The following is a 17,630-nucleotide window of genomic DNA, read 5'->3' as shown; positions in this document are numbered from 1 at the left end:
TTATATTGAAAATCTCTTAATCTTGCTCCATTTAAGCTGTAACACATTTTCAAAGCAAAAGTCTTTCCTGCCTGGCTCTTTGCAAACTATTTACATACAGTATTAGATGTTGGCATCAAGGGAAACAGCTTCACTTTATTTTGCAGTAACTGTATAATCAAATGTTAGCTTGTGATGAAGCATGAAGTCAATGCTTATACCTTCATTTTATTTAGCTGTGCTTTTTATTCTGCTTTGCTTAATATGTAATTGCCTATTACTGCATGTAGTACATCTTCCTTTCTAGTAATAGTTTGGTTTTGTGCTATTCTGCTTTATTATTATAAATACATAAAGTTATTTAATATGCATTTTTCTAAAAACCAGAATCAAGACTTGAAGGTTGGCTTTCAATACCAAACAAAGGAAATATTAAGCGGCATGGCTGGAAGAAACAGGTACAAATGGATTTTGTTATTTTTTTTTCTTCCTCAAATCCCTTGGAAAATTTTTTAGGCATACGATGAATTGGTTTTACGGCTCACATTTAAGAAACAGAAAAGATAATTGCAGTAATTTAGTGTGTATACATTACTTTATTGAAGAAAAAAAAAGAACAAGAAAATTCACGTTCAGTATGAAATTTTTAGTAATAACACTGTGCAAATTTACAACAGGTGGGTGAGGAAATGCATGACAATGGGCATCCTGGAACCATTAAAAATCCCATTTCTCCTTTGAGTAAGCTGCTTTGTAATCCTGTTACTGAAAAATAAGCTCTTCATGCAACTTGGCAGCAGAGAGCAGGGAATACCACACCTAGATGTTCTGAAGGCCATGGAAGAGTGCATCGCACTAACTTGCCACATATGATTTCCAGGGACATTTCCATCTCCCTTACTTTTAGAAATGGTTAGTCTCTCTTGAAAAGAACTGGTTTACTCTCAGAAACTGGACCACTGTGCTGGAATTCCCACTCTAAACGAAGCAGTATTGTTTTGCCTTTGCAGAGGATATGGTTTGGTTCTTTGGAACTTCAGATGTTCAAACTGAGATGCCTAGAAGCTTAGAAACAGTTTCTGATTATGTTTTCTGGCTTCCCAGTTCCCCTCTTTGAACATCCTTTAGTATAATAAATCGCAAAAGTGATCACGGTCACTAGAATTTTATAAATTTTGCAAGCGATTTGTATGAACTAGTTTATTTCTCTGCATCTTTCTTACTTATAGTCAAACACCAGTATTGGAAATCATTCAGTTTATTCATGACACTTTCAAGATAACTTTGATTCCTGTTGAAAGGTCCTTCTCAGATGCTTCTGTTTACGTTCACATTCTACAAGCGTAAGAAGTGGTTCCTACAAAATTTAAAGGAGGATTTAATTCCTGTCAAAGAAGCACTGAAGTGTTTGTATTTGGCGTTTAGCTGCTGAACTCCTGTGAAGTACACTGTTTTTCAGTTGGCTAACATGACCTTCTTTATACAATCAGAGTGGTTTGGGTTCCAGACCTGCCTATTTGTACGTGAATACCAGACCTTCTTGGTGACATGTCTGTAAGTTAACAGCCACCTATTCTAACCTGCAGAGCGTGAGTGTTACACTCTGCCCTACTTCAGCTAATGGCTGCTTAGAGCATTCTCCCAGACCCTCAGAGGAGAGGCAGTGCAAACCAGTGCCATACCGAAAATGCTTGCTTACCACAGTTTAGAACCTGGGGTTTGCCACAGATACCTCAAATGCTCTTCAGTTGGTTTCTGGTCCCTTTGCATTTTACTTTGTCTCCCTGTCAGTAGAACTGCAGGACATGTACAGGGCAAGGTCAAGAACGTGCTTGGTGCTGTATTTGAGTCAAACCCAATAGTGTTTGAATCTTCCTCAGGTCTCTCACAAAACACACCTGTTCGTAAATCTGTTCCGCAGTTTGTTCTGTTTGACAGCTGAGGCTGTTTGACTCCTGTTGTTCCAGAATTGATTCTCCAGGTTGCTGCCAGACTTCGGCAGTGTCCGTGAGCAGAAGTGACTGTGCCTAGGCACAAGTCGTGTAGCTTTACTCTGCTCTGGATTATCTAAAATACCGCATCATTTTCCTGTCAGAATACCTCCAAGCAGCCTTTTCTGGTTGTCTTCTAGAAATGAAGATTATTCTTGCATCTTCTGGTGATTAAAATTTTAAACTTCTGATAAATGCAGCTTCTCCCGTGAAAGACTATCTGAGCTTGTTTAGGCGTGCCCAGTATAGGCATACTTGGTTCCTTGAAGATATTTTAGGCAGTTACTCCATTCATACTTTCTTAGTTTGAATAATAGTTCTTGCACTTTGAAGGAATTCGAGCTACAGATGGATGCCTCTGTCATAAAATGAGATAATTGTGCTGATAAGATTCCTTAAACTAGCTGAGGTTCAAACCAGTAGGACACAGTAGTGAGGGGCCATGTTGACTTACACGTGTATTCTGTTGGCTGAACTGTGGTGCATCTGAAACAAGCTGGCTTGTAGTCAGCCTCCTCAGGTGCTTCTGTTCCAAATTCTCCTGCGCTTTCAGTTTTGGGGTTGGTGGGAGGTGTGCAAAGCTCAAATATAGGCATGCCCAGATTAACTTAAGGGGAAAGCAAAATTGCGTTAGCAGCGTGGTTGGATTGATGCCCGAGTTGTTACAGCTTGAGCTGCTGCGTTTCTGACTCATGTCAGTAGCACTCATGGTTTTGCCCCATGCCCTCAGAGTCATTTTAGCTTGCGTTAGAAAGGGGTAAGTGTGGAAAACTCATTTGAGCATAAACACTTGAGTTATACCTCAAGCTAACACTAATATGGGTTAGCCATATTTTTATCTGGAACTTCATTTCATCCCAAGTGGAGATGATAAAATACCCTTCAAAACCCACTCTAGAACAGAACTACTGTCAGAAGATGGGTTTATTTGTGTATTCACAACAGGGTATTGAGGCTGTTGTATGTAACTTCTCTTTTCTCAGGTTAACTTGTTCTTTCACCAAGACTTTGTATACAGTGTGATGACCGAATTCCCTTGCAGTCAGAATTTGCATTTGTTATAGTAGTCATCTTAAGGCCTTGCTCTTGTCTGTGAAAGACAGAGGTGTGTACTTCAAAGGCAAAGAAGGCATTAGCTTTCTGTTGAAGTAGATCAAAGGAATTCAAGCACAGACTCTTTCTCTTCAGTAGAGAAAATCACGAGAGGCTCACCCCATTGCAACTCGGTACCTATTCAAGTTGATCAGGCTTTCTGTTAAAGAATTCTGACTGAGGGGCTGAAGGCCTTTTTAGTCAGGAGGAAAAATACTGTTTGTGGCTTTTTTAGATGCATTTCGGTAGTTGAGATGTACAACTGTAGCATGCAGCTTGAGCAACACAGTTTTAAAACACTACTCTCTAAACTTGCTAAGGTAACCTTCACATTCAGGTTTTAAGGTCAGACTTAGTCCTGTGTAATGAGGAGGTTCAACCTCCTCTTGAAGGAGAAGTAAACACCATTTACTTAAATGGTCCCTATCTGCATCGTGCAGAAACCGATTCAGTTACCTACCAGTAACTGGAATTTGAGATGAACTGTTCGTGTGTTCACTCTCTTGCTTTTTGGTCCTCTGCACTGCTTCTGGGCCGTATTATACCAGAATCTGGAGCTCAATACAGACAGCAGTCAGTCTACCTCTTCTTTTAATCCTCTTTAGTACCTCATACCTTTTAATATGTTGTTTCTAAAACATTTGAAACTGCAGGGGAGGGAACTGCCGCAGCTGTCACTGAGCTTACGCTTATGGACAGTTTAGCAAAGACGCTGGACTGGCAGCTCCCAGAGAAGAGCAACAGGCAGCGAGTTCTACAGGCTTGAACTCTCTGGAAGTGCTTAGGTTGGAGGTGTTTGATCTTAACTGGCCTGTGGGTTACGAACCTTTTTTTCTGAGCAGCTCACTGTGTTTTTCCTGTCATATGAATAAATGTTTATAATTCTGTGTGATTGTGAGCAGCACTGGAAGGGTGTCTGTGTACTTTAGGTTGAGGACAACATCCTTGGGCTTTTTGGGGCAGGGGGGCAGGCACTGCAGGCATACTCAGTGTTTGGGAATTCTCTTTGAAATGGGGCCTGCAGTCCACTCCTGCTCTAAAACTCACAGTGCCTTCCCAGTAGCTCTTGGTTATTCCCCAGAATCCCGTGCATTCTGGAGTACTCCACTTTTTCAGTGGCATGGGATTGGTGTATTATATGCAGATTTTGAGCAAGAACTTTTAAAACACTTGGGAAAAAAACAATCAACACTTTACCAAATGTTTCTGTTCTTTAACATCTTTACCACTCTGGAAAAAAACTGTGTGGTTTGACCTTTGAAATGACATGTAGCAGAAGAATGTCCATTTCTTCTCTCCTCCTCTGCAAACCTTTCCCTTACTGTCTCAGTGTATTCCTGGATTTGGAATGTATACCAAACCTTCGTTTCTGCTGATTGATTTTGGCTCTTTATTTTACCGGACCATTAAATTTAAAGACCAGGAAATAGTTAGCTGGAGCTGTAAGAGTCTCTTTCAGCCTACCAGTAGTTTGGTGCTAAATCCCAGTGAGTCCTGCAGGTCTCTAGAGCTAGAGAAGTTGTTTACAACTTTATCAGTAAATGATAGATCCTGCACTCCAGGAGTTTCTCTGTGATGCAGTAATTTTCATAGTAACATGCCAGTAGCAACTGCAATTTGTGAATTTGGTACAGGTAGACTTCTAGAGTCATCACAAGCATTTTAGGGTGCTCCAGTGACAATATGCAGTCACTGCAGCTGTAGCATACAGCTGTCAGTAGTATAGCTGTCTGCATGATGCTTTAAATATCTCCTGATATTAGTTCAAAAAAATCTTAACTTACTCAGCCTTTTTATGTGCATATGGGAGCACAGTAGGATAAATGTTCCTTTTTCAAATGCGATTTTAACTTGCTTTTACCCTTTCTTTCCCCAGTATGTTGTGGTGAGCAGTAAAAAGATACTGTTCTACAATGATGAAAAGGACAAGGACCAGTCTAATCCATCCATGGTACTAGATATAGAGTAAGTAAAGTTACTGTTAGTTTTGGATGCAAATTGGCAAAAGAACATTGTGTGTGAGAGAACTGATAACAAATCTAGAAGCTTGGAATCAAAATTCCATAAATAATTTTTAATTTCCCGTACTAGTTGGAAAATGTCTGTGTATTTCAGGGTGCTGTTAACAGAAGGTACTACTTTTTTCTTTGGCCTACTATTGCTAAAAGTTAGAGAAAAATGTACATACACAATAGCGTGGCACTGTCTGTAGTCACTGGTCTGAATTTACAGAAATGAAGAGCCTTATCTTGTTAGGACAGAGCAGGGTCAGAGACAGTGGAACCTCCATATTATGCTGTCTCTTTTTATGGTTCAGTGTAATTGGTTTTTCCAGTTGTTTCAACAGCTGCTTTCTAAACAGGGTGTGATACTTGTGGGATAGTTAGGGAACTGATTTTAGGTCTCATCCTCTTCGTACCTTTTTCTTGCTCTCTCTGAGAAACTGTGTTGACCAAGCCCAAAGCATTTCTAACTCTTCCAGACGGTTTCTGTTTAGAGTGACAAGATGAATGGATTGTGATCCCTTTACATTGATTATACAGGAGGAAAATTGTGTCCAATATCACTGAAGCCCCTCGCTGATACATGACTGTGATGTTTGAGTAGCTGATCAACATCATGGGACCTTATAAAGTAGTAATTGAAAAAAGGTTTTTAAATTCATGAATAGGTCTGTCAGTGACTAACAAACACAGTGGTCTGGAAGGAATCTCAAACTCAGGAAGTGCTTGAGCTGCCAATTGCTCATAACCAGGAAAAGAGTTATTTTCGCTTTGAGCTGTTTCTTCTCTTTTCATAAACATCTGTTAGGGCAACTGTTGAAAACAGGATGTTGGGAGAGATGGACTTACAGTCTTGACCCAGTATAAGATGATGTTTGTTTCAATTTTAATAGCATTTTCAACAGCTGGTGCCCCGGATTGCATTTTGTGATGTTCTGGCATTGATTGTTCATCAGCTGATAATGTGATTTAGTAAAAAACCTAGTGAGTAGCACTGTACTTCCATCCAGGGTTATCAGTAAGCTTTTCTAGCAATAATCAGTTAGACTTCCCAGTGTTCTGGGGAGGGATTTGAACACCTTTCTCACGGGTAAATTTGCCATGATGGATTTTGAACCCATTGTAAGATAACCCTCTTTCCATGCTATGAAATGTTTTGGTCTTTCTTGGGTAGGCAAGATCCATATGGTTTATGGATTAATTCTTAAACTCATATTGCAGCCTTAAAGTATATTGTATTGGTTGCATAAACAAGATTTCTAAGAACTTCAAAGCACTTTGATAACTGTTTTAAAAACATACATAGACTTTTATTCTTTTCTGGTTCGTGTTTCTTCTAATCTAGTAAGCTGTTCCATGTCCGGCCTGTAACTCAAGGAGATGTATACAGAGCTGAAACTGAAGAAATTCCTAAAATATTTCAGGTAAAAAGTGTATTCTTTTTTCTGTTTAACTCTCTTGAAAAAGCTTGGCAGCTTCTTTGAAAAGCATATAAAAATACATAATGCTTCAACAGTTACACAGCAGCATTCTTTTTCAGATTCTCTACGCTAATGAGGGGGAATGCAGGAAGGATTTGGAGGTAGAACCAGTACAGCCGGCAGAGAAGACAAATTTTCTAAATCACAAAGGCCATGAATTTATTCCAACGTTATACCACTTTCCAGCCAACTGTGAGGCCTGTGCCAAACCGCTCTGGCACGTCTTTAAACCCCCTGCTGCCCTAGAATGTCGACGATGCCACGTGAAGTGCCATAGAGACCACTTGGATAAAAAGGAGGAATTAATTGCACCCTGCAAAGGTAGACTCATGGTTTTTTGCAGTCTGTGTTCTCTGCATGGTTTAGCCAGACTTACTAAACTACCGGAGGCAAATAAAATCACTTCAGTGTAAAAGTTTTCTCCTCTTTTTAGCTGTATGATTTTAGATGTGAAAGGTGCTGTTAAAATAGACTGTTGACACTGCGTATGGCCAGGCAGCTGTGGCAAGGCTCTGTGGGGAGGCCTTTGGTGGTGTAACTGCTGCGGCTCTGCTGAGGGCCCTGAGAGCACAAAGGTCTCTCGAGGTTTGTGCGCAGGTGCTGGGCAGCACGTTGGTTCCCCGACAGTTCTCTGTACTTAGACATGGCCCACAGGAGGGACAATGCAGTGGACTCATCTGTGAGCTGTGCTTGAAGAGTGGTTCTTCAGCCACTTCACAGATGGGAGTAAAGGTTTCCTCTCTGTACTCCTGTGAAGTGGAGCATTTGGGTATGTACCTGGGAACTTGGCCGTAAGGCACCCGTGCTACTTTCCAGCTTAAGACTGCAGGTGGTGTAAGTTTTCTCAGTTCTTGAATGTTAATGTTAGACTGAAGAATCTTAATGCAGAGAGACAAATACTGAAAGAAACTATATTCACAATTTGCCCTGCTGTTTGTTGTCTTCCAAAAATATAGAAACAAATCCAATCCAAGTATGTACGTAGATGCCGTTGTTCTTTCCAGGGGCACACCTGGTATGTCATAACTCTTATTTTGGTAACGAGTCCTGGTTTCACTGAATCCTTTTCCTCCTTTTACTTACAGTGAGTTACGATGTGACTTCAGCAAGAGATATGCTGTTATTGGCATCCTGTCAAGATGAACAGAAGAAGTGGGTGACTCATTTAGTAAAGAAGATCCCTAAGACACCACCGACTACTTTTGTTCGTGCTTCTCCTAGAACTATGTCTACAAGATCCTCAGCAAATCAGTCATTCCGAAAAGTTGTTAAAAATACTTCTGGAAAAACGAGGTGAGAAATAAACTACAAAAGCCACAGATCTTTTTAACTGAAGAAATGTCTGTTTATAAATCCTATTTGATGTGAAATTGCAAAATAATTCCATAGTTATGACTGTTGAACTGCTGATCTAAATCTTTGCTCAAATCCTGAAGGAAGGAACAGACAGAATTCTCCTGCTATTGTGGTAAATTTATTGGTTCTTCGGATTTGGAAAGGTAGAAAGGCAGTGCCTGGCCGGCCAGTGCATGTGAGGAAGCTGGTTGCACTTTTTCCTGTTTAAAGGCAGGGCTCAGTAGGTGTACCTGCAGTGGCGTTTATGTGCAGGGATGATACGCATAGTCATTCATGGCTGGATTCATAGAGCTCGCGCGAGCTAGAATGGGGGTGAAATGAGAAACTTACAGATTCTCAGTCTGTTGTTATGCCATTTCTTTGGAGTGAGGCAGCTTAAGTATTAATTCCATTCTTTCCCCTTGCTTACTCATTCCCTGTCTTCTATCCCAGCAGTTGTTTTTGTAAGCTGTTTGTGACCCGATGCATTAACCAGGGCAAGATTTAAAATACAGTTGTCTAACGCTAGGTTACTGTAAGCTTATTTTAACCTGCATTAGCTTCCTCACACAGTATGAGTGTTCCTTTCCCCCCCAAATAACTGATTGGGTTGACAGTATGAAGTGGAAACTAGTGTCTCGGTAGGGAAAGAATCTTTCTAGATTTGGCAGGGCTACCGAAATAAATGTTGTGAAAACATTCCTTGCATGAAGTGAAATAAAAGGAAACTTTTGCGTGTAAAGAGACACTGGTTATATCATGAAACATCCTATGCAGAGGAGAGTAGGGAAAAAATCTGAAAGATACAAAGGGTGCTGATTTTCGTGTTCCTATAATTAACACTAAAACGTAAGTGATCATAGTTTTGAGATTCAGATATATTCAGTGAAAGCCCTCAAGATAATCTCATCCAGGAAAATGAGATTTTGGCCTTGAATACAAAGCTGTCAATATAAAAACCAGTGATGTTGCAGGCAGTATTCTGTTAGAGATAATAATCAATGCAACAGCACGAGGAGAAGGACATAAAAGGAAGTCTGTGACCAGCAGTTAAGAACATGTAGCTGTGCTAGAGTCCTTGGGGGAGAAGCCATTATTGACAAACCCTGACAAAGTCTCGGTGTGCTAGTTACAGTTCAGCTGTCAGGAACGTAACTGGACTGTGATGTGATGTTACATTTTTCAACACTGGCGCTTGAGCAAGCTGAAGTTGTGAAACGCAGAGACACTTCTGATTTGTGGGGAGATTTCCTGAGAAGTGTGTCTTTCCTTACAGTCTTTGCTGTACAAATCTGTTGAAAACAAGGATGAGTGCAGCGGAAAAGCACGCAGTGGTAAACCTGAGTTAAGAAGAATGACTGTAAAATCAGAGTTTGCTTACTAAATAGTAGCATCTTCAGTATTGTACAACATAAAGACAAATGGGTAATTGGTAATTTCAGGGGGTTTCAGTCATGTTTGCTGTGTGGTGTGTACTTACGTGGTGTGTACTTGTACAACAGAATCTTGTTAAACTGTTTGTCTTGTCTACAAAATGTCCATTTCTCCCAACTTCCAAAAGCTTTTATAAAGCTTCAGTGTTTTCCAACTTATTTTTCCTTCAGTCCTCAATTTTCCAGCCTTTACTTAGTTAGACCCCTCCATAGGCTTTAGCCAGATCTTTTAAGACTTTTGGATATAAATTACACCTGCTGATTTAAAAAGATGTCATTAATAGCTGTTGTTTAACATCATCTTTATTTACAATAGGACTGTTGAGGAAGTACTCCTGGGGTTGAGAAAAACATTAAGTGCTTTTATGTATATGATACAATACGTGTATTTAAACAATAATCAGGATTCTAGAACTAGTTACTAAAGGCAGACCTTATAAAAGGCAGATAAAGGTAACAGAAGTACAGGTTAAGGAGCTCTGTTACAGATTAGTAAGATTTTTCAGTGAGTCTTGGACGACCTAAGATTGAAAAAAAGGCATATCTTGTTGATTATTAAAAGGATTAGGTGGAATGCTTTTGATCCAGAATGGTCATCCCACCATAGACTCTGGAAAAAGCCCCCAGAACTGATAATGTGAAATTCATCAAGACAGTTTTAAAAGAGTTTTTAAAATGTGACACTGAAATAATGCTAGTCAACATCGCTTACCGAAAGAAATGTCAAATTAAGTGAGAATCTTTTGATGAGGTCAGCATTCTTGGACAGTTAAACCCACTAAAACAACCAACTCCCCCAAAACCAACCAATGGGGTTTGAAAGAATTATTTCAATACACCGTTTACAGGCATCTTTCAGCTGTAGTAATTAGAATAATCTACAACAATGCTTAGAAGATTGTAGTCCTGAAGGTACATTTTAGAAATCATCCTCTGTTACCGAGTATACAGATTCTTCCCTCCCTCCTGCCAAACTTACATATGTGGAGTTCACTTTGTAAAGTTAGTGTGTGCTGCTTTATTTCACGTGTAGATATTTAGAGTTGTAGGCTTTCTTTTCCAAAAGACTGTTTGAATTGTACTGAGTGTGCTTTCCTTTCCACTTGTCCTTGCGAGGTTCTCTGGTAGCTGTAATAACCAGATCTTTTTTAAGTTCTGTTGCAATGTTTGTTTCCAGGTTTTGGGAGGGTCTTCGGATGAGCTATACTGCATTTACTCTAACGTACCTCACGCTAGGGTGTGAAGGGGGAATTTGCGTGTGTGTGTGCACACAGAATTAAAAAAAAAGTGGAGGTTAAAAACCTACTATAGGCAGAACAGCTCTGCTATTCAGATGTCTCATAGCTGGTAGCTTTTTCAGTAGATTTTTTTTTTCAGCATACATAACCATGTGATCTCTCAGGGTTTTTGTTGCAAGATCTTAACTTTTTTCCAGGCGTTTTAGAGCCAATTGGAAAAGCACAGGAGCTTTCATCCATACTGTTTTTATGGGAGCAAATCCATTTTCTTAAATCAATTCATTGATTCCTTTTCAGTCTTAGTAGAAATGCTGGTTTGAGGTTGCCATGAGCAAGAACAAGTTTGCAGCTCGTCTCTTATAGAATGAACAGATTTACATATTTGAGAATTTACAGTAGCTCTGAAAGGAATGGGTCTGTTTGGGGAGGTCAGTTATTCAGACAATTTCTGTTATTAATCCTATTGGCATTTGTCATGTGAGAGAGAGTGTTAGAGAATTGTAGAAATATGCAAGTAGTCAATGGGAACTATTTAAAAATGAGAAACACCATCTTTAAAGCGCTTTTTTTTTTTTTTTTAAGATCCTAGAGATACAGTGAGCTTAAAAGCTCACCAGCACTAGGAGGAGGAGAGCCACACATTCCTGCGCTTTGTCTTGTGTCAGTTCATGCTTCACAGATTACCAGAGTAAACTGATCTGTTTTCCAGCAGAGAATAATCCAGGAATGTTTTCACTAAAGAAAAGCCAAAAAAACCAAAGCATAACAACAAACCCCAACCCTAACCCCACAGAAGAAAAGCATATGGTTTTCTTTCGGGTTAGGAAGGAGGAGTCCAGAAAGCACCAGATCTCTCTCAAGTGTGGGAGGAGGAAGGGTGAAGGTGGTCATCTTGCTCTAGGGAAGTATCAGGTCAGATCAGCTGTTTAGAATTCTGCAGACTTGCATTTTCTCCGTCTGCCCTGTGTACAGCCTCTGTTCACACCTTTCTCCATCACCCAATGGGATCTTCCCAGTTCTTGGGAAGAAATAAAGCTCTTCAGTTTTTTGGCAGTTCAGGAGTTAATACCTGTGTCTCATCTCTAACTTCTTGAAATCTTTTAACAGACTGATGTGAACATTTATATTACTCTGCCAGACTGAGCCCAAATCCCATCAGTGAGTTTGATGACATAGTTGGTATTTGACCTTAGAAATCTTGCTTCTTAATGGTGTTTAATACGGATGTAGCTTCTGAGAAGATATAATGAATTTACAGCAAACTCTGTTCTAATGCTGCATATTGTAGGCACTGAGTATGGAGGAAGAAACACATTGGGCATAAGCCATTTAGAGAGGCACAGTACTTGCCCAGCAATTGTCCTGGGTACGTGCATGCTGCCGGCCTCCGTGCTGCGTGGAGATGTGTGCAGGAGGCAGGTGGGGAGCCCCCGCACCTCCCTGATGCTTGAGATGCTGCTTGGGCGGCATTGTGGCACGCTCCGTCCCCAGCAGACAGCTGCCACTGGGTTGACTGGAACGCAGTGGGGCTTGCATGGCACCTGCAGAGCAGTGCGAGCTAATAATGAAAAGATTCAGAGTTACACTGGGCAAATGAGCATTAGAAAAGGTCAGATAGGAGCTTCTCCTTCAAGCTGTTCTACTGTGAGGGTTTTTGTGACTTTCTCAGACAAATTTGATGTTAGTAGTGTCTGTGAATTAGACAATTATGGCCAGTCTGGGCCCTGATACCACTACATATTCCATCCTATATGTTTAGAAAGAAGAATCTTTGGATTTATTTTAGGCAAATTCACTTCTGATGTACCAGATGTTTAAATAAGTTTACAATGGGTCTTACGTACTGAATGCTTAACTTGTGATTGCACAGTAGCTGAGCTAATCTGACAGCCTGTTGCTACTTAAGGGGGAGGATTTTCCCCCTCTGTCTTCCTTCCCTGCTCACCTGTCCTTGGATCCTGGGTAAGTGCTTGAAATGATCCATTTTGGACCCTTCCATAAGGTGCACAGTTCAGTTTCCTGACTGTCAAAAAAAAAGTAAACTTTGCTGAGCTAGTGAGTGGATTTAGCCCCCTGAGATGGGCAGTGGTTGCCAAAGCTGAGGACAGGTAAGTAGGAGGGATCAGGAAGGTGATGAAGTGGAGGAACTGCAGGTCCTTTTCCATTCAGGAGGCAGCGAATTGTTAGATCAGCTTCTCTGCACTCCAGATGCTGCACCCTGCAGTTCTCATCCTGACCTCTTTACCTAGTCCTGGGAGTAAGAGAAGCAGTAGTGATTTTTATGGGATGTAGGTGTTTAGCTTTTACTAAGTGTCTGAACATTGTTCTTTTGTCAGGCAGTAGAACAGAACTTGATCTTGGTGATGGAGCTCTACCATGTAAACAGGCATTACCTGTTCTGTCCAGTGGCTACAGGCTTCAATTCATGGTTTAAGACATTTGAGTACATTTCATCTAGGCTCTGATCCACCTCTCTTTGCAGTTGGGAGGCAGCACTTCATTGGCTCCGTGGAGAGGTGGGTCAGACCCATTAAAAGGAGCTTCACGTATAAGTTCATCTTCAGTTCTGTTCCTCATTTATTAACTTACCACTAGTAAATATGAATCACAACTCTGTGATGAACTTGCAAGCACTTGCTGTACTGCCTCTGGATCTGGAACTACACTTCATAGTGTATACAATGCTGATTTAGGCACATCGTGTCAGCACAGTTCAGGTGTTTTCTTTTAATATATTTGGACTTGGGCAGGTGATCAGGTTAATGCGCGTTTAAAAAAGCCAACAACCACCCAACAACCACAACTCCTGTGCATCAGACAAGCTCTGGCAACTGCATGTGCGTGCTCTTAGCGCTGTAGAGAGCCTTTTCTTGTCCCACAGGTGGAAGAGGGTCACTTTGCGTTTGCCATGAATGCACCCGTGATTGTTCACTCTTAATAGTTCACTTGTAAAGCTGCAGTAATGTTATCCTCTGTCTGATCTCTGTGCCCGTTTAATGTTGTTTGGAATGAAGAACAGTTTGTGGAAGGCTGTGTAGGTATGATCTTAGTACTCTACCATGCCAACTGAAAAAATACTTTGTTAATGTAAAAGAAAGTATTTTCTTCACTGAAGCTCTTGGCAAACGTGCACTAGAGTTATGAAGCTAATTTTTATATTTGTTATTAATTGCCTGTTTTCTTCTTTGTTCCAGCTAACCACATGTACAGTGCTTAATGGAACCTCATGGGATGCGGTCTGAGAAACAGGGCTTTTTTTAACCACACAGAGCAGTGCAGACGGGCTGTTGTTCCTTTCAACATAACTATCACAGGCTTCAGGGTTAAGATTGCTATTACTGTCTCCTCCTTGCTTTGGCACAAAAGCACGCTGAGGGTGTTTAATTGCGGGTTTGCCTAAAGGTAGATTAGATTAATTATTACTATGTAATGCAAGTTAAAGCAAATAAAGCTTAGCTAGGTGTATAAAGGAAGGTGCTGCCTTTTTGGATTTAAAGAAAAAAAAAAGCCTGTCAATCATGATGAAATGCAGCCAACTTTCTTCGTATCAGTGAAAGAAAAGGACTGTTTACCCTGTGAAGGGGATATTTATGTCAAGATGAGCATATGAAACGGAGTAGAGGAGGAAGGTTTCTCAATGAGAAGGACTGCAATTGCTTTCAAGACTCCCAAGTTGTGCTCTTGAAGACTGCAGAACTAGCTTAAAAATGAAGCCTTATCACTTGAACTTCAGTGCCTTCACTGCAGAGTTCTTAACAGCCTTAATGCTAACCACCCACTATGGAATGGATCAAAGTGTGAAATGTTTTGCCTTCTGCATTACAAAGTACTGATTCAGCAGGTTTGTAAAGGGGGGAAACTAAGTAATTGCCTTTAATCTATGCATTTTTGCCAAGCCATACTGAATTATTTTACTATTAGAGGCATTAGAAACTAACAGTGAAAAGAACCACCAAGGTTGGAAGCGTATTTTGGGGTACATCATTTCTATAACTTTGAGTATTGCCTTACAATTTTAAGTGATAACGTACATTAAGTTAACAAACATTTAAGAAATATATGCACTGTTTGAACTGTAAATTATTCTTAGAACACTTTTACTGGGTTTTACATTGTCCTTTTTAGTGCCTTAATTTGAGATAATTGTATTATTGCCATGTCAATAAATGTAGAAATCTAAACAAAGGAAACCTCTAAAAAACTGTTGTATATCAGTGGTTTTTACTGAATTTTAATTGGTTGAAGTATTGTAGACGCTAGATGCATTTTCTAAATTAAGTACAATCTTTGAATGAGAATTCCTCTTACAAAGAAAGACTGATTCTGGTTCGTAAGCAGAGAGATGTGTAGGCAATGCAAAAAAAAAAAAAAGCAAGCATATAACGCAAAAGCTCCGGGTAGTTCAGGAATTTCAGTAAATGCTGTCAGACTCTTGCTTTGTAGCAGGAATCCATTCATGGTATGGGCAGTATGGTTTTATTTTTATTTTATTTCTTAACCAAATACCTCCTCAGTAATTTATAATGGCTTTGCAGTTGTGTATTAAATAAGAAGCACTGGAAAACTGATTCGTCCTTAGGACGATTTGCATGTTTCAAGTGGTATTGAAAGCCGCACTGATGGATATGTAATAATAAACATATCTGTTATTAATATGGTAATGACTCTGTGCTCATTTAATGAGAAATAAAGTAATTTATGGAAAGACTCTTTTGAAAATGACTGGCATGGTGTTTTCTCCTGACTGCAGCTTACATGGCTTTCTAAGCGTTCAGGCATTGCAACAGCTTCCTAGTACAAGGTGCATTTGTAGCAGAATGATGCCTAGGGGACTCTGAAACGTTTTTTACTATTCTACGTGAATAAGTACGTACCATATTAAATAATTTTTTTCATTCCCTTATTCTCATGGCCTGCTGTAGTAGCCTAATTTGTGTTTATTATTCAGCCACCACCCTGAGCTTGCCTTGTGATTGCTTCATCCTTCATGATGCACGTTTGGGGCTTCACTTATTTGGGGGAGGGAACCCTGTTCAAAAGACAAAAAAACTGTGGGATGGTTTTTGTTCGTGGGGGGAGGGTTGGGGGTTTTCTGTCCGTAAATCTCCCCGGGTAATCTGCCAAGTCCTGCAGAACAATGGAGCAGTAAGGACAAATGACACGTGAATGATTGTATGTCCTTTGGAGGTCACAGAGCTGGGGAGTGTAGATAAACAGAGGTAGGTGATGGGGTAATTTCAGAAAGTTCTCTCTGTGTTGAGCTTGCTGTATCAGAAGTGTCAGCCATTCCAAAGCTGCGGCTGGAGCACACCTAAGGATTGCCAGTCACCCTGACTGTGAGCTTGCCCAGCAATGCAAGGGATAATTACGACCTGCTTTAATCTCCCATCGTGTGCCCAGAGGGGAAAAAATATACAGTAAAATGGTTAGATGTATCTTGCTTAAAACCATACATTATTATAGGAAATTTAGAGCAATAGAAAAGGCCTATGGTCAGGTCATTCTCCCAGACCCAGATCAGGCTTTGGATTGCTTTCCTGCTTTCCTTTATGTGTAACTGGCTACCTCTACAGGCTCAAAAATTCTGGCTTGAAAAATTTTGTAATGAAAAAAGTTGTATCTTGTAGTTCTGTGGTTTATGAATCTGAAAAATAGCATAAAACCTGTTATGAATAGATAATGATAGTGGGAAGAGGGAAGGATTGTAGAGGAAAAAAAAAAAAAGGGTTGCTTTACAGATTGGCACATAATATCATTTCCAGAGCTTTTTAGCAATGCTGAAATTCTGCAATTCTTTTTAAATGCTGATTTTGCTTGGGAAAGAAGCAGCGGATATAATGAAGTGTGAAATTACGTTGACTTGTATGTCTGGGATAAGTTGCAACTAAAATGCTGTAATAATAAAGTCTAGACACGCAAATTACAGTGTGTGTGTTCTGGTGTGCTGATGTTGGCACTTGTTTACTGTAAGCAAGGTGCCTATCTACAGGAATAGCTATACTTTGAATAACAAATTCTGCCACAGGTTTCTACTGTTAGGAAAAGTAACACGTATAATCTTTAACTGTGCACTCAGATATTTCAGGGGAAAGAAATAATTATTACATTTTTAGCAAGTATCAGCTTTACCACCCAGAAAAAAGCTATCTGTGTGCTGCTCTGGGCGCTACAGCTCCACTTTTTCCAGCTCTTGTTTTCTTTCTTTGCTTAGCTTTTACCCTTCTCACTAGTGATTCCTCTTACAGGAACATTTTGCCTACGCTCATCTAATGCAATGCCAGAGAGTCATCAAGAGGTATGGATGGGTAAGCTATGAGGAGCTAGCAGAAATCGGCCTGGCTTCGTTCGGATCTGTGAAGCTGTAGTTTTACATGCTGTCTGAGCATCGGAGAAGTCTGGATTCTGAGGTGATCATTTTTCACCGATTTGGCTCCACCATTTTTCCATTTTCTATTACTGCATAGGTTGAAAGTTCATTAACGTTGTCAGAATGCCAAAATGTGCTCTCTTTCATTCCCTCTTGAAGCCTCCCTATTCCTGCCGAAGGAAACACAAAAAGAAAATTATCCGAGTAAGCTAACTGTAGGGAAACAGCCTGGGTGGTAAGAAAAGGATAGGGCCTGTCCCTCTTTACACCCCAAGTTGCACTCTTGCCCCCTTTGTCTCTACACTCCCTGTGTCTGTCAGTCTGTGTAAGATTCAAGGAAACCAGCGTGTGTTGGTCCCGTCCTTAAGGAAAAAGGCACAAAGCTGTCACGGCAGGAAAAGGCCTCACGACCTCGGAGGAAAGAAGAGGGAGGTAGCGGTTCTTCACCTTGCTGAGGCTGGGAAGCTTTCCTGCGGACACAAACCCCGGTTCTTCTCTTTCAGCACAGCACCCTCTAGTGCCTTTCCCAAATCCTGGAAACCCACCGTCTGGGATTGCCTGAGACCTGATCCTCCAAGGGGAGAATGTATTCAGTGCAGCTTCATTCGGCAGAGCATCCAGTTTCCATTTAGGAGTCACAAATCAATGGCCTCTAGGTAGGTCACCGTCGGTAGGAAGAAGGAAGGGCCAGACTGGAGACACCCTGCCCTC

At 40.5% G+C, this 17,630-nt stretch overlaps 1 protein-coding gene across 1 annotated transcript in view; it reads left to right on the top strand.

The window, feature by feature from the left end:
* Nucleotides 1–15,259, top strand: part of ROCK1 (Rho associated coiled-coil containing protein kinase 1) — a 90,901-nt gene extending 75,642 nt beyond the window's left edge. Inside the window, exons 28-33 of the mRNA XM_086472515.1 lie at nt 367–437; nt 4,939–5,027; nt 6,411–6,489; nt 6,606–6,867; nt 7,632–7,839; nt 13,747–15,259. Of these exons, the coding sequence (XP_086328641.1) occupies nt 367–437; nt 4,939–5,027; nt 6,411–6,489; nt 6,606–6,867; nt 7,632–7,839; nt 13,747–13,750 (713 nt within the window). The 3' untranslated portion in view covers nt 13,751–15,259. The remainder of the gene's footprint in view (nt 1–366; nt 438–4,938; nt 5,028–6,410; nt 6,490–6,605; nt 6,868–7,631; nt 7,840–13,746) is intronic.
* The last annotated feature ends 2,371 nt before the right edge of the window (nt 15,260–17,630 follow it).

This window comes from Leptosomus discolor, chromosome 13 (genome assembly GCF_034619465.1).
Source record: "Leptosomus discolor isolate bLepDis1 chromosome 13, bLepDis1.hap2, whole genome shotgun sequence".
Taxonomy (NCBI): domain Eukaryota; kingdom Metazoa; phylum Chordata; class Aves; order Leptosomiformes; family Leptosomidae; genus Leptosomus; species Leptosomus discolor.
The sequence above is the reverse complement of the archived record's forward strand: the minus strand, read 5'-3'. Positions and strand labels throughout refer to the sequence as shown.